General features: G+C 44.4%; 1 protein-coding gene across 2 annotated transcripts in view; it reads right to left on the reverse strand.

Annotated features, from left to right (window-relative positions):
- KIF2A (kinesin family member 2A) overlaps window positions 1-21,653 on the reverse strand; it is a 271,896-nt gene that overhangs the window by 104,469 nt on the left and 145,774 nt on the right. For both annotated transcript variants that reach the window (XM_033930524.1, XM_033930514.1), the window contains exons 12-13: window positions 13,658-13,749; window positions 13,332-13,474 (exon numbers count right to left, since the gene is read on the reverse strand). In XM_033930524.1, coding sequence (XP_033786415.1) covers window positions 13,332-13,474; window positions 13,658-13,749 — 235 coding nt within the window. The remainder of the gene's footprint in view (window positions 1-13,331; window positions 13,475-13,657; window positions 13,750-21,653) is intronic.

The following is a 21,653-nucleotide window of genomic DNA, read 5'->3' on the forward strand; positions in this document are numbered from 1 at the left end:
AAAGAGGTGATCCTTAGGGTACTCCACAGGGGTTAGACCATGGCTCAGATTTTTCTTTGTTTGTTTTAACTCTGTATGTTCTGGATTGTAGGAATCCTTTAAACCATGATTGTACCTTACCACTGATTCCTATTTAGTCCAGTATCTGTAGAAGGATGTTATGGTCTACCAGGTCAAAGGCTCCGGAGAGATCTAGTTGGATAATTAGCATTTTTTTGCCTGTGCTGAGGTGTTGTCTGGCGGTGTCCATGAGTGAGCCAAATAGGGTCTCAGTGCTGTGGTTGGTTCTGAAGCCTGATTGTGTTGGGTGGAGTAGGTTGTGGTTCTCTAGGTATGAGTTTAGGACTTTGGCTATGAGGCCTTCCATTAGCTTGACATAAAGTGGTATTGAGGCTATTGGTCTGTAGTTAGATGGTTGGTCAGTTTCTCCTTTGGGGTCTTTCAGGATTGGAGTGATGATGATTTCACTGAGATCTTGTGGGGAAAAGGCCGTCAGTTAGTAGGGTTTGTATTCATTGCAAGAGAAGGTTGCGAAATAGTGTACTGGAGGCTTTCAGTAGGTATGGTGGGCAGTGGTTGAGGTCGCAAGTGGAGTGGCTATATTTGTTGTAGAGTTTGTTGAAGTATGACCATAGTATTGGCGAGAAGTGGGATCATGTTCTGTGTGCTGCAACTGCTTTTTCTTCTGTGGAGGGTGTTGTGATCTCTTCTAGGTGCATAGGTGTACCATTGAAGGTGGATCTTACGGTTGCAATTTTGTCTTTGAAGAACGTTGCTAGGATGATAGTTGTGGGTGTGGGGATATTGTGGCTTGTCAGGTAGGGTTTGGTGTCTGTGAGTTCTTTTAGTAGTTGGAATAGTTTTTTTTGTGTCTTGGGTTTCTTCTATTTGCTTTGTGTAGTATGCTTTTCATTTTTCTTTTGATTTTTGTTTGTATTCTCGGTTGAGTTTTCTCCATGTTGCTTTTGTGGAGTCTTGACTGTTTTTTCTCCATTTTCTTTCTAGTTGTCTGCATTGTCTTTTTAGTAGCAGAAGTTAATTGTTGAACCATTTGTCAGATTTTCTATGGATTTTTGTTTTGGTTTGTTCTGGAGCTAGTCCATCTAGGGTTGCTGCGCTTAGTTGGCTCTATTGTGAGATGAAGTTTTTGGGGTTATAGTCTTAGATTATGGCGTCTGTTTTCGTCCAGAAGTTGGTGGGGTCAATGTGCTTACGTGAGATGCAAGTTATTTTTTGTGTTTTTGGTTTGATTTTGTTGTTGGTCCAGTTGATGTTGAAGGAGTATGTATAGTGATATGACCAGAGGGATCAATGCCAGGTTCCATTTGATGTGTGAATTTCTGGTTGTGTGGGTTGCTGGGTCATGTAGGCAGCAATGTTGAGTTGGTAACCTTTTTCATGAGTTGTTTGTGGGTCTAATATCTTGTATATTAAGGCCTCAAGGTAAGGTTTCTACTTGTTTTCGAGGTGGAGGTTTAGGTCTCCTAGGATTAAGTTGTAGGTTGTCGTTAATGAGTTTCGGTAAAGTCTTCAAATTTTGGTTTTGCTGTGTTCCAGTTTCCCGGTATTATGTAGCAAAGCATGCAGTTTAGGATGCCTTTGAGTGAGGTGCCTGAAAGTTGACAGGCTAGTAGGTCCATGTATGAGGTAGTAATTTTGTCTTGTATTTTTTAGGTCTATGGTGTTTTTGGCTATGATGGCGATTCCTCCTCCTCTTTTGTTTTCTCTGCAGACCACTATCATTTTGTATTCTTTAGGGCAAACTTCTGTTATTCTGGGGTCCGTTTCAGTGAGAAAGAGGCAGTCTAGTTTTTCCCATTCTATCCATTTTTTATGTGATCTGTTTTTGGGCCTATGACTCTTATATTAAGGTAAGTGCATGTGAGATTGGTGTAGTTTGTTGGTTCGCTGTGAGTTGTTTTCGGGTAGATGAGCGATCTTTGGTGAGGGTGCGTTTTGCTCTTGTTGGGGTTAGTTGGTCTTCCTCTTGTTATTTATTTGTTGGGGTGGTAGGTATAGGTTTGGTAGTGTGTGTATCTGTCTGTTGCTATTCGTCTGGATGGGTGGAGAATTCCATTGGTGTTTGATATAGTTGGTACTGGAAAGATGTTGTTTGCTGTTGTCTTCCGGTTGGCTAGGATCAGGGCAATCAGTAAGATAGCTAGTATGTGTTTTTGTGGTGTAGTTAACATTTTGAGAGTAGGTGTGTCTGGAAGTGTGATTGTATGAAACCAAGCTGCAGGTTTTAGGTAGAAGTTCAAACTATCCTACTCAGCCTTCCAACTGGCTCAGTGTGTTATAGCGATTGGGGAGGAGCAGAGTGTGCTCCCACGCCCAATGAGGTCCTCCCGACTGCTACTGGGGAAAGGTAGGTAGAAATTCAAACTGATTCGCTGAGCCGTCCAATTGGCTCAGCGGGTTGTAGTGTCGGGGAGGGGCGGAGTGTGCTCCCACGCCTGGTGATGGCCTCCCGACTGCTATCGGAAAAAAGGAAGGTGGAAATTTAAACTGTTCCACTGAGCCTTCCAACTGGCTCTGTGGGTTGTAGCGTTGGGGAGGGGCGGAGTGTGCTCCCACGCCCGATGAGGTCCTCCTGACTGCTACCAGAGAAAGGCAGATAAAAATTCAAAATTGTCACGCTGAGCCTTCCAACTGTCTCTGCGGGTTGTAGTGTTCAGGGGGAGGGGGCGGAGTGTGCTCCCACGCCCGATGATGTCTTCCCGACTGCTATCAGAGAAAGGCAGGTAGAAATTCAAACTGATTCGCTGAGCTGTCCAACTGGCTCAGCGGGTTGTAGTGTCGGGGAGGGGCAGAGTGCGCTCCCACGCCTGGTGATGTCCTCCCGACTGCTATTGGAAAAAAGGAAGGTGGAAATTTAAATTTTTCCACTGAGCCTTCTAACTGGCTCAGCAGGTTGTAGTGTCGGGGAGGGCAGAGTGTGCTCCTACGCCTGATGAAGTCTTCCCGATTGCTACCGGAAAAGGTAGGTAGAAGTTCAAGGTGTCCCGCTGGGTCTTTCAACTAGTTCAACGGGTTGTAACGTCGGGGAGTGGCGGAGTGTGATCCCACGCTCGATGAAGCCCTCCTGATTGCTACCAGAAAAGGTATGTAGAAGTTCAAGCTGTCCCGCTGGGCCTTTCAACCGGTTCAGTGGGTTGTAGCGCTGGGGAAAGGGTGGAGTGTGCTCCCACTCCTGATGAAGTCTTCTCGACTGCTACTGGGGAGAGGCAGGTGGAATATCAAAACTGTCCCGCTGGGCCTTCCAACTGGCTCAGTGGGTTGTAGCGTTGGGGGGAGGCGGAGTATGCTCCCACTCCCGATGAAGTTCTCCCGATTGCTACAGGAGAAAGGTAGGCAGAGATTCAAATTGTTCTGCTAAGCCTTCCAACTGGCTCAGTGGGTCGAAGCGTCTGTGAGTGGTGGAGTGCTCTCCCATGCCCGAAGGTTCCTCAGACTCATCGGCGGCAGGTAGAGTAGAATGGTGTATCTAATGGAGAGTGGATACACCAGGTAGAGAAGAATGGTGTTTCTAATGGAGAGAAGAATGGTGTAGCCAATGTATCCAGGTAGGGAAGAATGGTGTATCCAATGGAGAGTGGAAGTTTTGGGGGTTTGTTTGTTTTTAATAACTGGAGGGATTTATCTAGTTGTAGAGTTTTTGGAGAGTTCAGAATTGAAGAGTTTCCTGTCTGTTTCCCTCCCTTTAGAGTTGAAGAGTTCTCCGTGTTCCCCACTTTTTCTCGGATCAGTTCAAACCGCGAGCAGATGAGCCACCCGGTTCGCCATCCCATCGGGCCACCTCCTCAATTCGCCCTCTCCTCCTCCGATGGCTGGTCACAGGTAAGTAGTGCAATTTTTTCAAAGCAAACGACAGATTCTCAGGAGATCAAGTCTTAAGCAGCCATTCCTGTTCAAACTGAATAAATGCTATACTCATTCATGGGAGAATTACACATGATATGTCCTGGGTTCATTTACAAGCCCCAGACTGGCAACAGTTTTTAAAGTTGTTCAATAAATATATCAAATCAAACTGTTTGCTGGACGATTGTACCCCCAAACATAATGAAAAATGCTTCATCTACTTTTAAAGTGGATTTATTTAAATGGGCTACTTTTTCTTTGATTAAGGGACTGTTTCCTGATGAATTGGGTCAAATTTTGGTTACCCCTATTCTTAAAGATCAGAAGGTATCAATTGCCACGAAATCCAATTGTAGACCCATTGGGTTCCTTTTACAAAACCGCGCTAGCGGTTTAACGCGTGTAATAGTGCATGCTAAACCGCCAGTCGCGCTAGCTGCTACCTCCTCCTCTTGAGCAGGCAGTAGTTTTCGGCCAGCGGAGAGGTTAGCGCGTGATGAAAAGTCACGCGCGGCTATGTAAAAGGAGCCCATAGCAAGCATTCCTTTGTTTACCAAATTACTGGAAATAATAACTTTATTTTTGTATACCACAATACCACAAACAGTTCAGAGTGGTTTACAATGCAAGAGATTGTACATATACAGCGATGATGAAATGCAAGAGAATGTACAGCGAAGATACAATGCATGAGAAAGTATAGTGCAGTTGAGAGCAGTTAACAATGCAAGAAACTGTACATGTACAGCGAGGATATAATGTAAGAGAATATACAATGCAGTTGAGAGCAGACACTAAAGAAATTCATCAAAGAGGTAAGATTTGAGAGATTTTCTGAAGGATGAGTAGGATGGAGCAGATGAGATGAGGGTAGTCAGGCAGTCAGTCCATCTGCCAGCGTGGAATGAGAGAGTGTTGTTAAGGAATCTTTTGTAGGTGCATCCCTTTGGGGATGGGTAGGTAAACAGATAGGCATTGCGTGTGCAATTGGTACCAGGGAACTAGAGAGTTGCACGGGGACAGAAATCCCACTCATCCCCGCCAGTCCCCGCCAGGATCCTCTCTGTCCCCATCAGGATCCTCTCTGTCCCCATCAGGATCCTCTCCGTCCCCACCCATCCCCGCAAGGAATTACCTCCATCCCCGCTCGTCCCCATAAAAAGCAGCAATTACTTCTGACAGGATCATCAATTCCACAGTTTCTTTTCTGTTTGCGCTGCTGTTTTCCTTGTGGAATCTCTTTGGTGGAACCCTTTTTTTGTTTTCTGTTCAGGTAATTAACTTATAAACCCCCTCTTTTACTAAGGCTGACGTGTCCATTATATTATATGGACGAACTCTGCTTCCAAAGCCTTCCATCTCCGTGGGAGTCCTGTTGGCTAGAGGAGGGTCCCCGTGGGCCAGAGGGGGGTCCCCAAGGGAGTCCCGTGGGTTAAGGGGGGATTCTCGCAGGAACCCTGCAGGACCCGCGGGTTTCCCGCGATCCCCGTTCCCGTGCAGACCTCTACAGGGAACGCAAAGTGGTGTGACAGGTATATCGGGGACGAGCTGGTTAAGGTTTTGAAGCAGAGGCAGGTGAATTTGAAGATGACTCTCGCTTCTATTGGTAACCAGTGAAGTTTTCTGTAGTAAGGGCTAATATGGTATGACTTTTTGAGGCCATAGATGAGGCGGACGGCGGTGAATTAGTAAGTTATTTGGATAAATTTAATATCCTTAATGACCATCAGTCGGGATTTAAAAGAGGATAAGTACGGAAACCGTCTTAACTTCAATGCTTGATTATCTTCATGGTCTAGATTTTAGTAGTGCCTTTGATTACATTACATTAGAGATTTCTATTCCGCCAATGCCTTGTGGTTCAAGGCGGATTACAAAAGAATTACAAAAAACGTATTACAAGACGAAGATATCTGGTAATTTCTAGAGGAGATAAATAGTAGATGAGGTTGCTTTGGGGAGTTGGGAGGGTATTGGGAAGGGGAAGGAGCTAGTGGTATTAAGCCGTTTGCAGGAATTTCTTGAAAAGTAGCGTCTTTACTTCTTTTCTGCATGTTTTGTAGTCTGGGGCCATAAGTAGTAGATTGGAGATTTGGTCGTCGAACCTCCATTTCATACAACATACAGAAAGCTAAATAAAAATGGTTTATGTTTTTTATTTATATCCTGCTTTATACAAAGTAAGTTCCAAAAACACATACATAGTAAAAAAATAAAAATAAAAAAAATAAACACAAAAAACATCTTATAAAACACATACATGTAAGCACAAACTTGCCTTAACTGTCTTGTCCTACATAAAATACATATAAAAAACAATCCACCCCACCCTCACATACAATACTTGCCCAGACGCCACAATTGATCTAGTAGATCATGAAATATTGTTGAGTTGTTTAGACCCAATAGGACTTTCAGGAAGGGTCTGGAACTGGTTTAAAGGATTTTTTGAAGAAAAGATATTTTCGAGTGATTTGTGACGGTAACTATTCTCAATAAATAATGTGTACAGCAGTCCTTTGTACTGTTATACTATCATTCGTGTTCTCCACAAACAGTACTTCATAACATGTTCATTTATAATTTTTACTTATTCATTGGTCTTCAGAAGTGCCAGTATTAGCCAATTGTCACAAAATTACCAATGATCGGGATGGTGTGGAGCTAAAGCAGAAGGGGGGACTTTTTCTTGATACAGCCTTCGGGCGAAACATGTCAGAATGACAGGTCCCTTCCCGATAGCTACTGACAAAGGGAAAACTCAGAAAATGCAAAAAAAAGAAAAGTTGAAAGATTAAGTATTTATTTATTCATTCAAGCACTGAAGTACAGAAGCACTAATGCACAAAAGCACTTTATATAAAACATAATGGTCTGATGAGGAGGCTAATGCCACATAGTATTTGGCCCCTCAAACCAATTGGCCAATACTGGTACTTCTGAAGACCAATGAATAAGTAAAAATTATAAATGAACATGTTATGAAGTACTCTTTGTGGAGAACACGGGTAACTATTCTCATTCATGGAGCATACCATCTGGTGTGCCCCAAGGTTCTCCGCTACCACCTACCTTATTCAACATCTATATTTCCCCTTTAAGACATTTATTACAGAGTTTAAATGTAAAATTTTATATATACGCAGGTGACATTTCTATTTTAATCCCTCTAAATAATTTTACCACTGAAATTTTAAACCAGATATCTTCTATTATGACTCAGATAGAACAGTAGACAATTAATTTCAAACTGAAACTCAATACGGAAAAAAACAAACTTTTCTTGGTGTCAGGTCAAAAGCGCGCCGCGACAAAGGCGTGCCCAGACAATTGAGCGCAGCGCGGAGCCGCGCGCCACTCTAAATTACTGTTTTTAGGACTCCGACGGGGAGCGTGGGGGGGAACCCCCCCACTTTACTTAATAGACATCGCGCCGCGTTGTGGGGGCGTTGTGGGGGGTTGTAACTCCCCACATTTTATTGAAAACTAAACTTTTTCCCTGTTTTTAGGGAAAAAGTTCAGTTTACAGTAAAATGTGGAGGGTTACAACCCCCCAAACCCCCCATAACGCCGGCGCGATGTCTATTAAGTAAATTGGGGGGGTTCCCCAACAAAACCCCCCGTCGGAGCCTCTAAAAACTGTAATTTTGTGCGGCGCGCACCTCCACACTGCGCTCAATTGTTGGCGCGCGCTTTTGTCTTTCGCGCCGTTGTCTATGAACCCTTTTCTTGGCTAGTCCCAACGACAAAATAACAAACTCATTGCTTCATCTTAATGGTCATGACTACCCGATTATTAAATCTATCAAAATTCTGGGAGTCATACTAGACCGACACTAACAGAACACACAAACTTAGTGGTACAAAAATGCTTTTTTTACACTAGAAATTAAGAACCATAAAAAATATTTTGATCCTTTATCATTCAGTCTATTGGTGCAGGCATTAGTTTTATCTATTTAAGACTATTTTAGACGACATATACTGCTCAGCACAGCTTAGTGCATGAACATAATTTCTTCATCAGTACATATATTAAATATGAATCGTTTTGAAAAATGATTTCATTAATTTATTTTATCTGTCTTGAAACTCAGCACAGCTTAGTGCGTGAACATAATTTCTTCATCAGTCCATATATTAAATATGAATCATTATGAAAATGATTTCATTAATTTATTTTATCTGTCTTGAAACTAAGTTTCTCAAGCACTTATCTTTAAAGAAGCATCGGAGGTATTAGGTGCCAACACGAATTCACGTTTCACCCTAACCGGGCTATTTAAAGGCAGGTCCCCCTCTGAGTAGTTCTATCATTCACCTTACAAAGTACTCTAATTGCAATATGGTCAAGGCATTTTTTTAAACCACTTCTAAAATGAATATATGGACTGAAGAAGTGATGTATACATCGTATACCTCTGACGGTCCAAAATTACTAAGGTCTTATTTAGAACACTGTGGTTTGCAAAACTGTTGTATTTGGTATATTGAGATAGATCTGTCTCTTCAGATATATGCACTAAGTTGGGTGCATTTCACACTATGACTATATCCCAAGTCATGGTTCTCCGTGAATCATATCTCTGTGATCATCGCTAAATCCAACTCAGCCTCTATCGTTAAAGCCTCTAGATCCAGAATCTTGTTTCTCCTACTTCAAGCATTAGTATATACACTTTTCCCTCTGTATTTGCGGGTTCAGTAATCAAGGTTTCAATTATTTACGGTTTTTAGCTTGCTGGCTCCCCCTCCCCCCCCCCCAAATTACATCAGCTTGCATAGAGAAATTGCTGATTCCAAGCATATACATATTTTCAACATATTCATAGGGGATCTGACTCAAGGGCTTCAAGGTAAAATAACACTATTCGCCGATGACGCCAAACTATGTAATATAGTAAGTGAATGCAGTTTACAGAATTATATGGCGCAGGACCTGCTTACATTGGAAAGTTGGTCCTCAACCTGGCAGCTAGGCTTCAATGCTAAGAAATGTAAGGTCATGCACCTCGGAAGCGGAAATCCATGCAGGACGTACTTCTTGAACGGAGAAACTTTAACTAGGACTTCAGCAGAACGAGATTTAGGAGTAATCATCAGTGCAGACATGAAAACTGCCAATCAAGTGGAGAAGGCTTCATCTAAGGCAAGGCAGATATTGGGTTGTATCAATAGAAGTTTCGTCAGCCGAAAGCCTGAAGTCATAATGCCATTGTACAGGGCCATGGTGAGACCTCATCTGGAGTACTGTGTGCAATTCTGGAGGCCACATTACAGTAAAGATGTGCGCAGAATTGAATCTGTTCAACAGACGGCCACCAGGATGATCTCGGGGCTCAAGGGTCTCTCGTACGAAGAGAGACTGAACAAATTGCAGCTCTACACTCTTGAGGAACGTAGGGAGAGGGGAGACATGATCGAAACATTTAAGTACCTCACGGGACGTGTCGAAGTGGAAGATGATATTTTTTTTCTCAAGGGACCCTCGGCCACAAGAGGGCATCCGCTCAAACACAGGGGCGGAAAATTTCATGGCGACACCAGAAAGTATTTCTTCACAGAGAGAGTGGTTGATCATTGGAACAAGCTTCCAGTGCAGGTGATCGAGGCAGACAGCGTGCTAGACTTTAAGAATAAATGGGATACCCATGTGGGATCCCTACGAGGGTCAAGATAAGGAAATTGGGTCATTAGGGCATAGACAGGGGGTGGGTAAGCAGAGTGGGCAGACTTGATGGGCTGTAGCCCTTTTCTGCCATCATCTTCTATGTTTCTATGTTTCTATACAGAGAAAATCGCTGATTCCCAGCACTTTCTTCACTGTGTTTTGCCTCTCTTTCAGGAACAGGCCAGATCTCCCACCATGTTATTCGCGGTTGCACCATATTCACAATGGTTTTTAATAGAAAACAGCTAATAACATATGAAAAAGTTTTTCACGGATTTTCTGTATTCGCGAGTCTGTTAATCCCCTATCACAGCGAATACGGAGGGAGAAGTGTACTGCTTTCCAGACATTACCCCTTTTTCCAATTTCTGCAGAGGTATTCAATGATTAACTTACCAGAGGGCTTATAAAACTGGCCAGGAGCTTTGACCACATTGCCCCAACGATTCTAGTCCATTGGCAGATAAAATTTAAAGTGAACAAGTAAAAGGAGATACACTAGAACAATGGTTCCCAAACCTGTCCTGGAGGACCATCAGGCCAATCAGGTTTTCAGGGTAGCCCTAATGAATATGCATGGAGCAGATTTGCATGCCTCTCACTTCCATTATATGTAAATCTAGCGCTATATCCAGTTGAGTCCCAAAGCCAAGCAACATACATGAACAAATTCAGGACAAGGTGGGATGGTGGGATCAGGGGAAGATCCCCAGCAACACAAACAATTTCTGTACTGGCCTGCTCTGTAAAACATGAAACAAGTAATAAACAGGCACAAAGGCAATTCAGCAAAACATTGAGGAACAATGTAGAATTAACCTGCTGTGTACAACGAGCAACCACATGAGACAACCTTCAGAAAAGCATACTCACTGAAGTGGAAAACTGTTCACAGGATCCGTCAACTGGCCGGAAAGACTTCAAGCCTGCAAGAAGAATAATTGAGGCAGAAAGAAGCAGGCTATTCTAAACAACTGAGCATAAACAAAGAGCGGCTCATATGGAATTCTACAGGGATCAACAGAAAGAAGATTATAGAAGGTAAAAACCTAATCTTCCATTCTGTTACATCTCTTCTGGATTCCATATGCTAGGTGACATACCAAAGCAATGGCAGCAGCTAGGGAGGGACAGAAGAGCCTGCCCTCAACACAGAGGCCCCAAAAAACGGCATCCAAACAAGCTCAGTAAAACCGGGAAAAGTATGAAGAAAGGACCAAGTAGCTGCCCTGTAAATTTCATCTGGATGAAACGCGCAACACTTCTAGTTGGAAAGGGGTCTCAAGGCACTGATGCCACTGAAAAGTGAACTTTAAGCGAAAAAATAAGAATAGGAAGCAGATCAATTCAAAGACTTCCGCATGGATTGCTTGCAGAAATTGAAACTGGATATAGCTCTCTAAGGGGGAGGAGCATGTACTCAGAAAAGTGTTGGATTTCTGCAACTCCTGGATTGGAATTGAACACCTAGCGTATTGAACACGTGGAGGAGCATACTCAAAAAAAGTCTCTAAGTCCCCTTTTTGGCCTAAGGCCCTAAATGCTGAAAGTAGCAGCAGGGAAAATGTCTATTCTCAAAAAAAAAAAAAAAAAAAAAGTTCAAAATGAGTTTTTTTTTTGAGAATGGCCTACCTCTACGTTCAGCAGTTTAAACGGCTAGACCACTACTACGTCTAAACCTACAACAAATTATCAACCAAAAAATAGCCTAAGTCTCAAACGCCCAAAACCAGACCTTTTAAGCGAAGGAGGGGCCAGTCCTTCGCCTTGAAGCTGGATTCTGTAACCGGTGTCTGTCAAAAACAACACCTGTTACAGAACACCCCTCCCCCCCCCCCCGGAACGATCATGGCAGGAGAGATGCCTCTTCTCCCCTGCCACAATAGCGATCTCCGAACTGCCGCGAACCACGGCACTTCAGGGTGAGGATTGCGGCAGAAGCCCAAACCCTCCTGCCGACGACCCCCCACCGATACGGGCAGGAGGGAACCCAACCCCTTCTGCCCACGATGACTCTCCCCCCCGATACAGGCAGGAGGGAGCCCAACCCCTCCTGCCCACGACAACCCTCCAACCCCCCAAATCAATAACGACAGGAAGAATCTCAACCCCTCCTGCCAATGACGACCCCCTCACCACCCCTAAAATAAGGGCAGGAGGGATCCCAGGCCCTCCTGCCCACGACACCCCCCCACATGACCGCCCCACGAAACCCTGATCACTCCCCTTACCCCACGACCCCCCAATCAGCCCCCCCCAACATCCCACCCCTTACTCACAATTAGTTGGTCGGGCGAACTGGTCCCAAACCCATCCACCAAATGGCGGGCTTTAGGGCCACAGGAGGGGCCTTAGGAGCCTGGGCCAATCTGAATAGACCCAGTTGCCTTAGGCCCCTCCTGGGGGCGGGGCCTTAGACACATGGAGCCAACTCAGCCCATGTGTCTAAGGCCCTGCCCACAGGAGGGGCCTAAGGTAACTGGGCCTATTCAGATTGTGATTCTCTGGTTGCACGTCCTTCTTCTATAAATCCAATATTTCTTTCTGCTTTCCTTTCTCTTTCCCCCTGCCCCCCTCTTTATTTATATCTTTCTTTCTCTCTCCACTTCCCTGCCTGTCTTTCTTTCTCTCTCCCCCTGCCCCCCCCTCAAGCCATTGCGCCGATTTCCACTTCCCCGATTCTTTCTCTCTCCCTGCGGCCGCCTCTCCGAGTCACCACACCGATTTCTCCCCGATTCCCTGAGCCAGGCCTGGTGCATACAAACGCCGGGCCCACAAGCCTTCAACTCCGACGTCAATTCAGACATCAGAGAGGAAGTTCCAGGCCAGCCAGGCAGCGAATGGCTGGCCCAGAACTTCCTCTCTGATGTCAGAATTGAAGGCTTGTGGATCCGGCGCTTGTATGCGCCTGGCCTGGCTTGTGGAGGCAGGAAGAACAAGATCACAAATGCAACGCAATCAACTCGCGTTGCCTTTGTGATCTACTGGTCGATCGCGATCGACCATTTGAGCACCCCTGTAGTAGCACATTTAGAATAAACGGGAGAAAATATATATTTTTTAAACACAATATATAGTTAAGATCTGGAACTCATTGCTCAAGCAAATGATAAAAGTAGTCAATGTAATTGGGCTTACAAAAGGTTTGGTCAAATTCTTGAAGAAACAGTTCATAAACTGTTATTAAAGTAGACCTGGGGAAAAGCCACCAGTTATCCCATGGTATCTTGCTACATTTTGGGACTCTACCATGTTCTTTGGCTGGCCACTGATGGAAACAGGATCCTAGGGGTTAGATGGTCTAACTCAGTATGACAAATCTAATATTCTACTCAAATGAGAACATAAATCATCACTTAAATAAAATCATTATTATATTGTGGACCTACTGCAATAAAATAATCAGATTCTGTACGAACTGTTTACAGAACTTTGAAGTTAAAAAAATCTATTTCGAAACGCTTAATGCTCTCACCTAATGCTCCCTCTAAAGATTGGCTGGGTGCATGTAAATTTTTTTTATTTGTGTGACAAGTTCTAAAAACCAACAATTTTCCCCATTTGCAAGTATTTTTGTGAGAAACCAAGTAAAATCTGTGAGTGACGCTCCTAGAATGTATGAGCGATTTGCTCAAGTGCTCAGCTAGCAAGATAATATTCATATCTATATCCCAGCAAAAACATTATATCATTGTTCTGAAATAAACAAAATCAAATATACAAACCAGCATTCAATAACATCTATCAAATAAAAGAATTATCTAGAACTACATTAAAAGATGAAAATGTGCAATACCTGCAGCTGTTGCCTATTTCAATCAGCTTCAGTACATCTTCAACACATTTCACCTCTCGTTCTTGTAATCCCACCACCTGGACTTGCTGCTTACCATCTTCTAGTACTCTTAGCTTGGTCTTCCGATTCAACAAGTCAAAAACCTTGAAACAGTATGCTTAAATTAGTAATGGTAGTACATCTAAAAATAAAACAGATGTATGCACAGAATCATTTACCTGTCAAAAAATATGAATATAAAAACTGAAAATCTACAACTGCCAAAGTCTAAAGATTTTATTTATATTCTTATTATTACTTTAAAGAAAGTATATTTGTATACTTACTTTACCGCTATAAATTTCAAAAAACGTTGCATATACTTGAAGTTCTAATTTCTTATAGTTTGGCTTCTTTAACATTAAAAAGACATCACGAGCTGTGAATGTAATTTGCAATAGAGAGAGTTAATTTATTTTTCATTTTTATATTTGTTAAATCAAATGTTTCTATTTGTGTTGATTCACCCAGTTATAACAGTAACAATTTTTCTATAACAAATTCTCTTTAATTACAACTGTAGACACAAATATCAAATTTTCTTTTTGCCATAATTTTAAAAAGGACATTTTCTGAAAAAGATATGGTTTAAACAGGAAACATGAACTTATTCTAGAAAATATTTTTTTCCTCTGCTTTTTACAGATTGTGATGCAGGTGGGGTCTATTGATATGCCAAAAATAATTTGTAAGATAAATTTTCCAAGCTGACACCATCTAAATTCATCTAATGTGCTATTACTGAGGGATGCTGCCCTACCTGGAGAGCTACCTTGTCACCATCATCACTGGCCTCTATCTGCAGCCGCCTCTGTTCACCACCTGAAATGGTCCACTATATCCCCCCCAAACTTCCTGTTCCAGTGTTGCAGGTTAAAGAAAGGGAGGGAAGGAGGACAGAGCTGACCACCGTGGGAGGGGAGAGAGGAGGGAGGGGAGAGACCTGATCAAACCTTAAAGAGAAGCCAGACCGAACCTTGGGAGGGGGGGGAGAAAAGAAGGGGAGAGAGATACCTGACCACGGGGGTTAGGAGCAGGAAGAGATATATCTGGTCAAGAGAGGAGGGGGAGAGAGAGCTATCTGACCATTAGGGGGGGAGGCAAAGGGAAGGAGCACAGGAAGATTTGCCAGGGAGAAAGAGGTTAAGATGGGGGGAGGGGTAGGATGATGTTTGAGAGGGCAAGATTCTGGAAATAGGGATGAAAAAAATAAGGGATATGGTGACAGAGGATGGAAGGAAAGAAATGGTGAGCAAGGAGTGTGGTGAGGAGAGGGAGAGGAGGGAAGAGAAGATAGAGTAACTATGGAAGGAAACAGAAAGGAAAGGAAGAGGAGGGAGATGATAATGCCCATGAATGGAAGGGAAGAAAAGAGATGGAAACTAGACAGATTTGAAAAGGAGGAAGTAAAATGGAAGACAAGTTGATTGTGAAAAGATAGATATAGGGCAGGAAGAAGAGAGAGGAAAAAAAAAAAATAGTGAATAGACAGAGCACAGGGAAGCAGAAACAGAGATGTAGAATGAGATGATTAGAAAGACAATCACCAGACAACACATGTAATATTTTATTTTTAGTTTAGTAAGGAGTGTAATGGGATTTGATATACTGCCTTTCTATGGGACAATTGAAATGAAATGTGTTAAGTGTCTTCAAACAGAATGGACACCATGTTTGTACAGACTTTCATTTTAGCAATGTTAAAGCCTTTATCTTAGTTTCAACTGACCGGCTTTATTTTTTTTTAAGTCTTCATTTATTTAATAACCATTTCAAAGTAAACAACAAAATTCTTTAACAGAAAAAGAAAATCAAGTGGCACAAGGGAAATGTCCAACATCAAGAACATAAAAGCTCATATTAAGAATGAGAAAAAAAATAATCTTTAAGTGCAGACCAAATTTTGTTAAAGGAGACAACAGTATTGGTTTTCATATCTGTAATTAAGACAGATTAAATTCCACCATCTATCATAAACTTGAGAAAGATCTTTCCATGAAGCACAAATAGTTTTCAATGCAAGCACCAGCAACATATCCATCAACGAACAGTGGCATATAGCAGTGGTCCTCAACCCTGTACTGGAGGCCAATCGGGATTCCAGACTAGCCCTAATGAATATGCATGGTGCAGATTTGCATGCCAGTCACTTCCATTATATGCAAATCTCTCTCATGTATATTCATTAGGGCTAGCCTGAAAACCCAATTGGCCTGGTGGACCTCCAGGACAGGGTTGGGGACCATTGATGTATAGGGAGAACATGTACCTTTAAGTAAAACTATTTTATAGCTGAAGGGAACATCTTTGTGGAATATATTATTTATAGTAGACCAAACGTCCAGTAAGATTGGACATGTGAACATTCAACCAAAAAATGATTCACGATACCAACTGCAAGACCAACATTATTTGGAAACTTATTCATATGAGATCTGACAGAGATGCAGAGTGATCTATGGATAAGAAAATATAATGACTATAACGTAGCAGTGGATTTAAATGACTTAAATATGGAACACCATATATTACACCAATCAGCATCAAAAATAGGGTGATTAATATTTTCCTCCCAAGCATTACGAAGCAAAGAACTCTTATAGGAGAATAAGGTTTTAAACAATCTACATAATTGAGATGCAATGTGGAAGATTGTTTAGAAGCAAGATTAAATATATCAGCATGTAAATGCTTATTGTCTAGAGAAATATTGCTAGATCGGAATGCAGAACCTAATTGCAATCATGAAAAAAAACGGAGTACTTTTCAGATTATAACACTTGGACCTCCAAAAATTGTTCTCCAAATCTGATCAATTTCTTTGACTGGGTGTCTAGAGAATTGGATAGAGGATGTGTGCTAGATGTGGTGTATTTAGATTTTAGCAAAGCCTTTGACAGTGTTCCACAGACATCTAATAAATGAGCTGAGTGCCCTCCGGATGGGTCCCAAAGTGACAGGCTGGGTCAAGAACTGGTCGAGTGGAAAGCGACAGAGGGTAGTGATCAATGAAAATCACTCTGAGAAAAGGGATGTTACCAGTGGTGTAGGTTCTGTTCTTGGGCCTGTTCTTTTTAACATTTTTATAAACGATATTGCTGAAGGGTTGTTGGGTAAGATTTGCCTCTTTGCGGATGATACCAAAATCTGCAATAGAGTAGATACATCGGATAGTGTGAACAACATGAAGAAAGACCTGACGAAGCTTGAAGAATGGTCTGAAATTTGGCAGCTAAAATTTAATGCTAAGAAATGCAAGGTCATGCATTTGGGCTGCAAAACCCCGAGGGAACAGTACAGTTTAGAGGGTGAAGAACTTATGTGCACGACAGAAGAGCGGGACTTGGGTGTGATTGTATGTGATGATCTTTAGATGGCCAAATAGATTGAAAAGGTGACGGCAAAAGCTAGAAGGATGCTAGGTTGCAAAGGGAGAGGTATGGCCAGTAGGAAAAAGGAGGTATTGATGCCTCTATATAAGACTTTGGTGAGACTTCATTTAGAATATTGTGTACCTTCAAAAATATACAAAAAGGATGGAGTCTGTCCAGAGGAAGGCTACTAAAATGGTGTGTGGTCTTCATCATAAGGCATATGGGGACAGACTTAAAGATCTCAATCTGTATACTTTGGAGGAAAGCCGGGAGAGGGGAGATACAATAGAGACATTTAAATACCTATGTAATGTAAATGCGCATGTGTCGGGTCTCTCATTTGAAAGGAAACTCTGCAATGAGAGGGCATAAGATGAAGTTAAGAGGTAATAGGCTCTAGAGTAATCTAAGGATGGCGCTTCCAAGGCTACCATTGCATGCTGGATCAAGGAGGCTATTGCTTCGAATTATCTTCTTCAGAAAAAGACTGTTCTGGAATTTCTCAAGGCTCATTCCACTCGGGGTCAGGCAGTCTCTTGGGCTGAGTCTTCGCTGGTGCCTCCTGTGGATATTTGTAAAGCGGCGGTCTGGTCTTCTCTCCTTTGTCAGACACTACCATGTAGACGTTCAGGCGCGTCGGAACACAGTGTTTGGTGAGCGTGTTCTAGTGTCGGCCCTTCGGGGGACCCACTCATGATGGGGACTGCTTTGGTACGTCCCACTTGTAAGATTAATCCTATGCTTGTCTGGAGAGTTGCAAAAGAAGAAGAAATTAGGTTCTTATCTACTAATTTACTTTATTTTAGCCTCTCCAGACTGGTATAGGTATCTTACAAGCAGGAAGTACCAAAGCAGTCCCCATCATGGGTGAGACCCCCGAAGGGCTGACACTAGAACCAAACACCGCGCCCAACGCGCCTGAACGTCCACACGGTAATGTCTGACAAAGGAATGCAAGGAAGACTAAACAGCAGCCTTACAAATGTCCACTGGAGGCACTGGCAAGGACTCAGCCCAAGACACCGCCTGACCCCGAGTGGAATGAGCCTTGAGAAATTCTGGAACAGCCTTTTTCTGAAAAAGATATGCAAACACAATAGTTTATTTGATCCAATGCGCAATGGTAGCCTTGGAAGCACCATCCCCCTTACGAGGACCCGCAAGGACAAAGAGATGATCCAATTTCCTAAACTCCTGAGTCCTCTGCACTTAAGAGCGAAGAACCCGACAGACATCTAACTTGTGCAACTGTTTCTGTTCCGAAGATCCCACCCGACTACCCAACACCAGAAGGACCACTGCCTGATTGACATGAAAAGGAGAAACTACCTTTGGCAGAAAAGAAAGAACAGGCCTCAACACTACCCACTCCCTAGAAAACTCCAAGAAGGGAGACTTACAAGAGAGAGCCTGCAGTTCCGAAACATGTCTAGCAGAAGTAATAGCCACCAAGAAGACTGCTTTAAGAGTAACGTCACACAGGAGGCTTGAGCAACTTGGCCGCCTGCAAGAAGTGAACAACATCAGGAATGGCAGTCAGATGCTGACCCCGTAATAACCCATGAAAGGCTGAAAGGGCCGCAAGCTGAACCCGGAGAGAAGACCAAGCCAGGCCCCTTTTCTGGCCATCCTGCAAGAACTCTAAGATATTAGGCAGGGAAGTGCAAAAAGCAACCACTCCTCGCGCAGTACACCACTCCTCAAAACTACACCAAACTCGCACAAAAGCCCGAGAAGTGGAAAGTCTGCGGGACCCCAAGACAGTGGAGATCATTTTATCTGAATACCTCTTCTTACCATAGAAACATAGAAAGATGACGGCAGAAAAGGGCTATAGCCCACCAAGTCTGCCCACTCTACTGACCTGCCCCATCAAGTCTGAGTGCCTTACTAGGCCTCTGTAGGGATCCCACGTAGATGTCCCATTTATTCTTAAGTCAAGCACGCTGGTGGCCTTGGCCACCTGCTCCGGAAGCTTGTTCCAGTGACCCACCACTCTTTCCGTGAAGAAATACTTCCTGGTGTCACCCTTAAATTTCCCTCCTCTGAGGAAATCCAGTTCAAGAGCCAAGCTGTAAGACAAAAGGGACCTGGATCGAACATGGGAAAGAGGCCCTGAATCAGAAGGTCATCCAAGAGAAGCAGTGGAAGAGGATCCGCCACCAGATGCCTCACCAGATCCGTGTACAACGGCCGTCAAGGCTAATCTGGAGCCACCAGAACCACCAGGCCCGGATGGCGAATTATGAGGAGAAGAACTCTGCCCATTAAAGGCCACGGAGGGAACACATACAACAGCCCCTCCGTTGGCAATGCCTGAAACAGAGCATCTAGGCTCTCGGCCTGACCGTCTCTGCGATGACTGAAGAAGCGGGGTGTTTTGGCGTTGACACTTGTGGCCATCAGGCCAACGAGCGGCTGACCCCAAGACTGCACTATCAACTGAAAGGTCACAGGGCTTAGACACCACTCTCCGGGATCTAGCACGTGACGACTTAGGAAGTTCGCTTGAACATTCTCCACTCTGGGATGCTGATATTTCTTGAAGATGCAACTCTGCCCAGACCATGAGCACAGTCGCCTCCTGTGCCACCAAAGTGCTCCTGGTGCCCCCCTGATGATTGACATAGGCCACCGCCATGGCATTGTCCAACAGAACCCTGATTTGCCCATCAGAAAGGACTGGAAGGCTAGCAATGCCAGACGAATGGCACTGGTCTCCAAGACATTGATCGACCAAGAAGCCTCCTCCGTGGACCAGGTGCCCTGAGCTGAGTGACCTAGACACTGAGCCCCTCAACCGAGAAGATTGGCATCCGTGAGCAGCACAGTCCACTACAGCTGATCCATACTCGCCCCCTGTACAAGATGGGGGGTCTGGAGCCTCCAACAAAGACTGCCCCGCGTTAAGCCCGGAAGCGGAACAGGGTGATCCAGACTGTGCCTCTGAGGTGACTACCTCCAAAGAAGAGCATACTGAAGAAGTTGCATAGAGAGCCCAGGAGAATGAAAAAAAGGCAGCCCCTCGACTAGGGCGGAAATGGCGGTAATCACACGCATGCCCACGAGCAGCGCCACCTCGAGCCAGTGGCCTAGGTCTATCCTCAGGCAAACGAGATACTTTAGAATTAGGGAGAGTCTGGACCAACTTGTCCAGGTCCTCACCAAACAAAAAAGATCCTTTAAAAGGAAACTTTCTCAACTTAGCTTTGGATGCCAAATCCGCCAATCAAGCGCGAAACCACAAGGTACGGCGTGCTGATACTCCAAAGGCCAAGGACTTGGCAGAAGCTTGCAAGAGATCATACATGGCATCCAAAAAAAAAGAAGTATCCAATTCAATTTTGGCAACTTTTTGCTTTAGCAAGTCCCAATTTTCAGATTTACTGTCAAGCACATGCTGGGCCCAACAAAAACACGCTTGAGCCACCAGCCCATCACACATTGTCGCCTGGACCGACAGAGCTGTCACATCAAAACTTTGTTTAAGGAGGGATTCCAACTTATGCTCCTCCGGGTCCTTCAAGGTCGCACCACCCTCAACAGGCACGGTTTGCCGCTTAGAGATGGCCAAGACCACCCCCCGTCCACCACGGGCAACTTCAGAGTATCCCTATCCCCTTCAGGAATGGGATATAGAGGGGCTTCCGGCACTTGCCACTGTGCAAGCATAATATCCTGAATATTATGATGCATAGGTAAAGAGCAGGAAGCAGAGTGGATCCCCTTAAGCAAGGGGTCCACCGTATGCAGGGGCTCCGACATGGTGTCCTCAAAATGCAAAACCGAGGAGACCTGAAGAATTAACTCACGAAGCTCTTCCTGCTGAAAAATGTGCACCACAGACGCATCTTTGCCAGCTTGGGGGTGCTCAAACCCCTCACTGGCAGAATCCGACCCCTTCCCCCAAGAGGATCCTGGAATTCTCCCCAAGGGTCCAGGTACTCATCAATCACCTCATACTCCTCTGGGTAAAAATCCTCATCTCAAGAGATCCTTGGGCGTTTGGATGAGAGAGAAGTAGAGGGGGGGCCAAACCGCTGCTGTGTGGGGCCGCAATGGGGAAGATGTCGAGGGCAACAAACCCTCCCCCCCCCGAAACCCCCAGAGTGGACACGGAACCTCCAGCGGCCAGCACATAAGCTTTACAAAGTGCTAACATAAATTCAGGGGGAAAGACCCCAGTGGCCCCAAGGGACTCCTTGCCCCAGCAGGGGACCCTGCCATACCTTGCCCCTGTATTTCCAGAACAGGGGGAAGGTCACCTGATGTAACAGAAATGAAGGAGGAGGTTTCTGCTGAAATTGGACCTGAAACCCCCAAAATCGAAGCTCCTGTGGCCAGCTGCGTCTGAAAAGTTTGGGATTTCCCCAATGATGAGATCCAGGAACCGACCGACGTGAAAAAGGAATCTCTAGCTGGTCCGGCGGCAAAGGAATCCTTTTCTCCCTGACCATCAGCGGCTGGAGAACCCTCCGCGTGGGCGTGGCCTGGCTGGGGAACCCTCCAAGTGGGCGTCGGTGGAAGTCCAGGCTTTCCCGCGATCCAAACCCAGCTCGTGAGGTACATGCAGCGGGGTGCCCTAGCCACCAGCATCCGCTGCTGACGAGGCTACCCACCGCTTCGGCCTGCAAAACGCTTGCACAGGCCGGCTACGAGTACCTCATGTCTGGAGCACAATGAGCACTTTTTCCCTAACTGAAAAAAACGTGCCAAGTTAGATGAGAAAATACAGTAAAAAGGCAGTTTTAAAGGGAAATGAGCCCTTTAGACCGGCACACCTCAGGATTTTGGAGGGGGGGTTGTTGTTGTTTTTACAGAACAGACTCCATGGCTCTCAAAGCTGGAGGGTTGACTAACTAGGGGGCCAGTTCGCCGGCTGAAGTATCTCTACAAAAATATGGGGAGA

Source organism: Geotrypetes seraphini, chromosome 1 (assembly GCF_902459505.1).
Source record: "Geotrypetes seraphini chromosome 1, aGeoSer1.1, whole genome shotgun sequence".
Lineage (NCBI taxonomy): Eukaryota > Metazoa > Chordata > Amphibia > Gymnophiona > Dermophiidae > Geotrypetes > Geotrypetes seraphini.